The 9,314-nt window shown below is 46.0% G+C and overlaps 3 protein-coding genes across 3 annotated transcripts in view; 2 read left to right on the top strand and 1 right to left on the bottom strand.

The window, feature by feature from the left end:
* SARC_02652 (glycine cleavage system T protein) overlaps positions 1 to 3,014 on the top strand; it is a gene marked incomplete at both ends in the record, with an annotated part of 5,685 nt that extends 2,671 nt beyond the window's left edge. Inside the window, 6 exons of the mRNA XM_014303586.1 lie at positions 304 to 350; positions 1,006 to 1,179; positions 1,559 to 1,738; positions 2,179 to 2,418; positions 2,810 to 2,922; positions 2,981 to 3,014. Coding sequence (XP_014159061.1) covers positions 304 to 350; positions 1,006 to 1,179; positions 1,559 to 1,738; positions 2,179 to 2,418; positions 2,810 to 2,922; positions 2,981 to 3,014 — 788 coding nt within the window. The remainder of the gene's footprint in view (positions 1 to 303; positions 351 to 1,005; positions 1,180 to 1,558; positions 1,739 to 2,178; positions 2,419 to 2,809; positions 2,923 to 2,980) is intronic.
* Positions 3,015 to 7,283: 4,269 nt separating this feature from the next.
* SARC_02651 (hypothetical protein) lies at positions 7,284 to 8,186 on the top strand (the record flags this gene model as incomplete). Its single annotated transcript, XM_014303585.1, has 2 exons — positions 7,284 to 7,547; positions 8,115 to 8,186. 2 exons carry the CDS (start codon positions 7,284 to 7,286, stop codon positions 8,184 to 8,186), a joined length of 336 nt encoding a protein of 111 aa, XP_014159060.1.
* A 522-nt stretch (positions 8,187 to 8,708) lies between these two features.
* Positions 8,709 to 9,314, bottom strand: part of SARC_02650 (hypothetical protein) — a gene marked incomplete at both ends in the record, with an annotated part of 2,748 nt that continues 2,142 nt past the window's right edge. Inside the window, 2 exons of the mRNA XM_014303584.1 lie at positions 8,709 to 8,792; positions 9,034 to 9,170. Of these exons, the coding sequence (XP_014159059.1) occupies positions 8,709 to 8,792; positions 9,034 to 9,170 (221 nt within the window). The remainder of the gene's footprint in view (positions 8,793 to 9,033; positions 9,171 to 9,314) is intronic.

Raw genomic sequence — 9,314 nt, 5'->3', positions numbered from 1 at the left:
CTAGTATATATACATATATATATATATATAGTGTGTGTCTGTGTCTGTGTCTGTGTACAGATATATACATATATATATATATATATATATATGAGTGAGTGAGTGTATGTGTGTGTATGTGTGTGTATCTGTATTAATGTATATACAATACATACGCGCTTATAGCTAAAATATACAACAATTTGCAAGAGCGCATCTCCATATTCTCTGCAAGCAAGTGATCCCCATACTCACATAGCTGTGATTGAACCTAACATCACGACTGCTATTGTATACTAACACTTCTCTGCCTTCCCATCGCAGGGCTTCCCTCTGGTGGTGGTACACTTTCGCTAATGACGAATAGTGAGGTAGGTGCTTAGCACGTGTTTCGGTTGAGGAACGCCTTGAATCTGCACATGCTATCTCGTCCTCGAGTTCTCTTCCATTTCCGTGCATGGGGATATCTGTTCGGTACATAGATGTTTTGCATTTTGGTTTGTATATGTGTATATCTAGATGCTCGTGTGTACTTGTACAAGTCCTCTAAGCATGCCGCGAGGCACTGATTTCCTGGGTGCAAGTGTGCACTGAGATGAAATGTGGGTTTGCATATAACATCGTTGCGCCATGTTTTCCTGTCAGGTCTCAGTTTCTTCTCGTGTGTGCGTGTATATTCTGTGCATATACGTCTACTGAGCTACGTGCCCTTCATTTGAACATACGTGTGATTCAACCACAATAGATTGTCTGCGTGGATGTGTACTATTGTGTTATGCTGCCCTTGTGGGCAGATATAGTTAGTCTCACGAAACGAACGCAAATGGTAACATTGCCGCAACCTATTCGTTAGACATCTTTGCTTCCAGTGTTGGGGTATAGCCGCACACGTGTGTACAAACATATGTGCATACGAACGCATTACATTGTGTGCACACGGACATATATATCTTTGTGTGCATATGAACACACACCATACCCCCTTTTTATACATTAGCATATGATTTCCCACACTGATGATTGTAGGGAGGTATCATTGATGACTGCGTAGTGGTGAATGCCGACGACCACGTGTATATGGTGGCCAATGCCGGATGTGCGGACAAGGATCTTGTGCACATTAAAAGCGAGCTGAGCGCGTTCGCAGACGGTGAGGTGGAGATGGAAGTGATGGATACGTACAGTTTAATTGCGTTGCAGGTATGTTGTGTGTTGGGATGGATGGGTGTATGTGACTGTGTGTTTAGTAGTGCATGCGTGGCGGCTATGTGTATGTATATGTATAGGCATCGAATGGCCTTCGAGTGTCCTACCAAACAGCATACAATCATATTCATAACGCTATATATATGTGCCAATTTGAAACGCCTTACACTAGGCTGTGGTTGGTAGGTAGTTCTATAGCTATACACCTATTGCGTGATTCCCCATCAGATCAACCTGTAGACACACCTAACGGGCGACTGTTTAGCCCTGCACCGTGCTCTCTACACCCCCTATCCTATGCCCACAGTATTCATATGCAACCAATCATACATATACAATCATACATATACAACACATGCCCCGCACTACATAGGGCCCGAAAGCAATGGATGTGCTCGCCAAACACGTGGACGACGACGAAGTGATGCTCAAAGACCTGCCATTCATGGCCAGTGTTAACGACGTCTCTGTGCACGGGGTGCCTGGCTGTCGCATTACGCGCTGTGGTTACACTGGAGAGGATGGGTTTGAGATCTCCATGCCCAGTTATAAGGTGAGCGGGTAGTTAACATATATGGTGAGCGGGTAGATAACTTATAAGGGGAGCGGGTAGTTAACTGTGCGCGGGAGTGCAGTCCAGAGTACTAAATGGAGGACCAAACGGAGGGTTTGTCTGTGAGTTGTGAGTCCCATTACTAGTTGTGCATGTTCTATCTACCTCGTGCGAAGTAGTGGGATGAGTGAGTCTGTGCATTACCCACGTGCGGGTTGTATGCCAGTCGTACCTCAGCAGGTGCATCTCATCACAAGGCTTGCTGTGCATACGGCAAGTGGGCCGTGTCCGATATACTCCATGGCACCGCTGTTTCTGTGGTCATACAAGCATGCGCCCTAGAGTGTCTGCACACGTCTGTTTGCAGCCACTGGCTACCGCTCACGTTCATCGGCCACCGCTTATTCCGTCACCCATCGCTTATTCTGTCACCCGCACAGGCCGTTTGTATCACACGGGCGCTTCTAAGCGAAGATGAGGCGGCCAACGCCGGTCTGGCAGCGCGTGATTCGCTGCGCTTAGAGGCTGGGCTGTGTCTGTACGGCAGTGACATAGACGCCACCACCTCTCCCATGGAAGCCAACCTGGGTTGGACTGTGGCCAAGCGCAGACGCACAGAAAGCGGGTTTGTGGGCGGCGATATCATCGTCGACCAGCTAAAGAAGAAGGTGTGTGAGTCTGTTCGAGAAGTGTGCGAGTGTGCGTGTTTGTGTTTGTGTTTGTGTTTGTGTTTGTGTGGCAGTACAGGAGGATCTGGTTGTATGTGACTGTATACTTAGTCGACAGCTGTGATTGCTCGCTACTCTGTGTGCTTTCTAATCGCGTTTTGAAGTATTGCTTTTAACGACACTTATGTAGTCACGTTGTATGCATATGTATGTGCGTGTGTGTGTGTGTGTGTGTGTAAGTATATATGCATATATGCATGTGTCTGTGTGTGTATATGTCTATATATATATGTATATATATATATATATATCTATGTGTGTGTGTTTGTGTTCATATATATATATATATATATATATATATGGCACTTAAAGTATACATAATCGTGCACCTTTATATCCATAGAGTGGAGTGCGGCGGCGGGTGGGTCTGGTAGTAGACGGAGCTCCGGCACGTGCGCACTCGAAGGTACTTGACATGGAAGGCAACGAGATCGGTGAGATCACCAGTGGAGTGCCGTCCCCCACATTCGGCAAGAACATTGCCATGGCATACATCAACAAACCGCACAACAAGGTACGAGTGCACTGCACGCTTCACAGCTGTGTAGGTAGAGAGATACCTATGCTGGGTTTAGGGTTGTGACTGTTCGAGTGAGGTGTGGTGTGGTTTGGCGTGGGGGGTGAAGGGTTTGTATGCTGGCTGGGTTGTGGCTGGGTGTGACTGTTCGAGTGAGGTGTGGTGTGGGGTGTAGGGTTTGTATGCTGGTAGGGTTGTGGGGGGTGAAGGGTGAAGGATTTGTATGCTGGTCGGGTTATGGGGGGTGAAGGGTATAGGGTTTGTATGCTGGTAGGGTTGTGGGGGGTGAAGGGTGAAGGGCTTGTATACTGGTAGGGTTGTAGGGGGTGAAGGGTGTAGGGTTTGTATGCTGGTAGGGTTGTGGGGGGTGAAGAGTGAAGGGTCTGTATGCTGGTAGAGTTGTGGCTGGGTGTGACTATTCGAGTGAGGTGCGGTGTGGTGTGGTTTGGCGTGGGGGTTGAAGGGTGTAGGGTTGTAAGGGGTGAAGGTGCAGGGTTTGTATGCTGGTAGGGTTCTGGTGGGTGGGTGTTGGGTGGGGTGTGCATGCCATGCGTTGTAGCCGGTGTGGTAGTCATTCGTAGGCGTCCCTTTAGGCGGATGGTTTTGTCGGCCGTCGCAGATGACTGCTGTGCTGTTGGACCGTACGCGACTGTCTGTCCCCCACATTCCCGTCGGCATACCCCATGTATGCATCTCTACACACCACATACAGCTACTCGCCTTATGCGTGTATTGGTCTCTCGAAGCACTTCGCCGGCGCTGTGTGCATTGGCAAGCCTTTTTAACGCTTTACTGTTTACGCTCTAATGCTAGTTCGCCTTTTTAACGGTTTACTGTTTGCGCTCTAATGCTGGTTCGTCTTTCTAACGTTTTACTGTTTACGCTCTAATGCTGGTGCTTTGTCCCGTTCACGGCGTTTACTCAGGTCGGCACTGCAGTGCAAGTGCAGGTGCGCAAGCGTGCACAGCCAGCCACCGTCACCAGGATGCCCTTTGTCAAATGCAACTATTACAAGCCGTAGAGCCACATGGCTGGGTGAGAGCAGAGTACTATCTGATGTTAGGGCTCAAGTGTTTCAAGTATGGGGCTTGACTCAGATAGTGTGAGGCTACTGAGGACACGGCTGGTTTGGCGGCAGCAAGACCTCCTGTGCACTCAACGGTCACCTGCACGCTCGATGCGTACGGCAGTGCAGGACATATGAAGTGTACATGCGAATAAATTGAATACCAGTGGGAGAGACTGTTTGGACAGGATCATAGACGTTCACAATCCATTGTTCTTGCGCACAATGCATAGTTCGCGATGTATATCCAATGCCGTTATAGATGGAATAGCAGTTATAGTTGAAGATTTACATCTATTGCTGCTATCGGTAAAGATATATACGTATAATCCTGCTATAGATGAAAAAAATTACATATAATCCCGCTATAGACGAAGGTATCTACCGTAGCTGATATAGATGATAATACATATACATTGCTGTGATAGATGAATCGCGTACTGTGTCTGAAGTCTTAACTTGCATACAGATATAGCGTCATCGCTTGGGGCGTTGATAGCCACACTATTTGATATGACAGTCTTCCTATACTACTTGTGCGTGTGTCCTGACAGTGAATTCAGCTGGTGTATAGATAAGCTTGGCACATGGCCATCTGCGCTGATAGTATCTCGTCCGGGGCAAGTCCTTACAGTGTCACCACGGACAGAAGATCCGGCCTTATACCAACTTATACTACACTATCGAATATAACATCTATTGAATAGTACATCTGTCTACGTCAGTGTACACTCATTTCGTGGTGTTCTGTGTATTATTACTGAATTGAATCAGGAAAATATGCTAAGACGGCTTTCGAGGCGGATTGGATTGTGAGCTTAAAAGACAAAACTCAACACGAAAGATAATTCACACATAATAGAGAATCTAGGGGTGCCTCTAATATTAATATATATATATATATATATATATGTATATATACGTATTTCATTTGTGTCTGTACAATCTGGTTTCTAGAATGAATATACCAAAATAGAATACCCTGTATTGATTTAAATACATGTAATGTCCCGTTTATATGTGGCTATTTCATTGTCAGCATCAGATACATATGGCGTATGCCATGTGCTATTGAGGTGTGATATTTTTTGCGTTTTAATTCGAAGCGCCAAATCCAATGTTCCACATATGTTTGGTCTGTACTTTGCACTTGCGTAGTCACTATAGTTTTGTTCACCGTAAATTTGGTTTAGACCCATCTACTAACAATAGTGACCTCAGTGCACACAGAACGTATTCAGAAACCATTCTGTTGATACAGCACGAACGGATACGCCACCGGAACAACCGAAAACGCGTTCATCAGAGCTCGGCTCAACCACCCCACTCCTCCCCTGGAGACCCGAACAGAGTTATTTGAACACAAATGTACACAGACCAGTAGGAGATAGTGTCATTCGCCACATACTAACAAGACGACGAGTTAGGTAAAACCTCCTTTTTTGAACACTATAGCCAGTCTCTCGCGTTGTCTTCATATGCATGATGCAGACGGGTATGATCAATCATACGTATGCATGAGACAACAGGCTATGGCCAATCATACGTATAAGTGGTATAAATAGCTTTGACCAATCATACGTATAAGTGATATAAATAGTTATGATCAATCGTACGTACAAGTGATGAATACGTATGATTGACGTATGCATGAGATAGCAGGGTATGGTCAAACATACGTATAAGTGATATAAAAGGCTAAGATCAATCATACGTATGCATGAGATAGCAGGCTATGGTCAATCATACGTATAAGTGATATATAAGGCTATGATCAATCATACGTATGCATGAGATAGCAGGCTATGGTCAATCATACGTATAAGTGATGTTATGATCAATCATACCTTTAAGTGGTATAAAATGCTATGGTCAATCATATGTATAAGTGATATAAATAGCTATGATCAATCATACGTATGCATGAGATAACAGGCTATGGTCAATCATACCTTAAAGTGATATAAAAGGCTATGGTCAAGCATACCTTAAAGTGATATAAAAGGCTATGATCAATCATACGTATGCATGAGATAGCAGGCTATAGTCAATCATACGTATAAGTGATATAAAAGATTATGATCAATCATACGTATGTATGATATAGAAGGCTATGATGCGTCTCGGTGAACCTTCACCAGTCTGGTAGCATCCGCTCAATAGTTAAGTTTTGTGTGCACATGAATGGCTACGACATATTCGCTCTAAGCGCACATGCACCTGAAATTTGGGGAAGGACTATACATGGCCCATACGGAAGGACACGTTAAAGTGAGGGTTGTAAGGTTTATCAGGAACAGCATAACGAGTGTGTTTATTCGTTGTCACAATTCAGTTTGAAGATAACGGTGCTCGCTCATACATGCAAGTCTTTTGGTGCAGGTTAAGTCCACAGGGACATCCTAGTGACGTGTCAGTACCCTACACGCCCACAGATAAGTAGCATCCACAAGCAAGACGTGCAGCTCAATGTCTCAATGCCATCGGCGCTTGTTAGTAGTACGGTGGCGGGGTGAGGAAGTATTATAAATTGGCGCCATAACTAACTGGCCACAGAGTGCGCAAGCATAGCTCCTACCATGGAGGTGCACAGTACATACAAGAAGGGTGTACACCCACACACAGCAGTGACCCATGCCCATCACCTGACTCCCTTTTCTCTCCCACTCTCATCCTCCCGCCCCTCAATAGTGTCAGACCACTCTCTCAATGTAGGGTCCCCAGGCATTGCCGGTGTAAGACGCACCGCGCGATCAGCACCCTAAACCCTGGCCACCCATGTATTCGTTGTACAGCGAACCTATCACTCAATATCTCTAACGCCAATACCTCGCCTCGGCCACCCATGCAACCACAGTAGAACTCCTATGACAGTCTCTAGCATATGTCTGAATACCCCCTGTCCCCCACAACTCCGCTGCAGGAGCATAGACCTCCCACTAAGGGCGTTCCTTCTAGTACCAGATATAGCTACCAGGTTCTATACTACTAATTTCATATATAGCTAACAATTGTTGTTCAACGTATGTCATAGGATGTGAAATCAGTAATCACGGTAGGAAATAAACTCCGACCCCACTCGCGCTCGCGTCAAGTTTCACGTGTCAGGCGACACGTGTCAAGTGTCTTGCAACATGTGACTAGTGGCATGTGGCATTCGGTACGTGTCATGTGTCACGTGTCATGCGATACGTGTCAAGTGTCAAGTGTCGAGCGTCAGGTGTCGATCGGCACATGCCAGGGCGTCCTATGCAGCGGCTGGCCCAACTAAACCAGGACGGACAACTAGACTTCTACATCGATTGTACACCCACACAGTGGCAACGCCCTACGTCTCCATACAACACGCCCCATCTGTACACCCCACTCAGCGCCAACACCCGCCTCACCAGCAACGCAGCAGATGTGCAAAGGCACACACAGCAAGCAAAGTGCACGCACCCCACCCTGTGTATGTGTGTAGCACGTACAGGTAGAGGGCTCTACACGCCTGCCATGGTAAGTCCATGGCTTGAGCGTCCGGTCTCGCTCATCCCCAGGCGGGGGTGGTGCAGTAGTAGATGTCCAATTTGCTGTCACTGCTGAAGAGCTGCAATTGGGTGCACCGTGTGATTAACACACGTCGATGTTAAGAAAGTAGATAAGTCCCATGTACAGATGAGTTTTTGTTTATCATGGTTGTCTAAATTCTGCCTCGAAACTGGCATGAACATTCGATAGGAACGATCAGTTTGCGGTACACTTCGCCGGATTAATACAATTTGATGTGTCAGATAATTCGGACTTTAATTTGTGCGTAAACCAGAACACAAATGCCCCAACACCCATTTTGTTCCTGGAGATGTCCTCCGAACAAACATCGACTAAATACTAGAGTATAACGATACATCTTGTGTACTTGATGATACAGATATACACAACTTGTATATAATATAGGCAACCTTGTACATAACGTCGGTAAAGCCACTCCTTCATACTATGACATATATACAGAACTTGTCCAACCCACCCTTAGAACACAGATATCTATGGCCTATTTAATAATGCATTGGCCCCATTCAATAGACTTCAAAAGGAACCACTCGTCTGATCCCGAATCGATTGCTCGCCTACGAAGGCGTGCCACCAGACTACTAACAGATCTGACGCACACAAGCCACCTCGTGATATTCTTTACATCAGTAACACACACAAGGTTTTGAACTATCTCATACATGTCTGTAATTCACAAGCCACCTCGTGATATTCTCTACATCAGTAACACACACACAAGGTCTTGGACTATCTCATCATGTCTGTAATTCACAAGCCACCTCGTGATATTCTCTACATCAGTAACACACACACAAGGTCTTGAACTATCTCATACATGTCTGTAAGTCACAAGCAAACCAGTAACACACACACAAGGTCTTGAACTATCTCATACATGTCTGTAAGTCACAAGCCACCTCGTGATATTCTCTACGTCAGTAACACACACACAAGGTCCTGAACTATCTCATACATGTCTGTAAGTCACAAGCAAGCCCGTAATCAACGCGATCAATGCCACATGCTAGTCACAACCCGTATAGATCAGTATCAACACTCCTCACAACATGCGTACTGGTGAGGGGAAAGAACCCCCCGCAAGACACCCTCGTAATACTGATTGGACTATACAGCACACTCACTCACTTTGAACAGGTTGATAACCAGCTCATCCGGGGACGGCTGAAACGCCTGGTTGATGTACAGAAACTGCAGTATCCGCGTGCATGATCAAAGTGAGACAAAGGAGAAGGTCAGAGAAGATATATCAGTGTAAGTGTGATATGCGGAGACAAGTACCATACACTCTCAGATGTTATATGCCATCTTCAATTACAAGCACAACAGATAGCTTAACGCCTTTTAATTTTTCTTTTCGACCGGAGCAAACCGTTCAGTGCATGCTCAGAGACGTTTAATAAACTATAGCAGTTATGAGAACGGCACATACCAGGGAGTCGTGTTGGTTGAACTTCAACTGCCGCCTCAGGAAATCGATGACTGTCTGGAAAGACTCGTTGGCGGTGATCTTGAACTTGGCCTGCTTCATAATAGGCGCATTCCCCGCAGCACGGAAGCGAACAACCACTGCAGCCCAACACCGGACGGAGATACGCACATAAGAACAGGCTAGTAATACAACGGTGGTGGAGGATGTACACGTAAGGGCGTACTGGTACTAGGCGGACAAGATGGGTGAGAGGGAGAGGTGAAGGTGTTCCAGAAACGATG

The sequence above is a fragment of the Sphaeroforma arctica genome, assembly GCF_001186125.1.
Source record: "Sphaeroforma arctica JP610 unplaced genomic scaffold supercont1.121, whole genome shotgun sequence".
NCBI classification, from domain to species: domain Eukaryota; class Ichthyosporea; order Ichthyophonida; genus Sphaeroforma; species Sphaeroforma arctica.
Note: the sequence above shows the minus strand (reverse complement) of the source record. Positions and strands in the feature narration are given on the sequence as shown.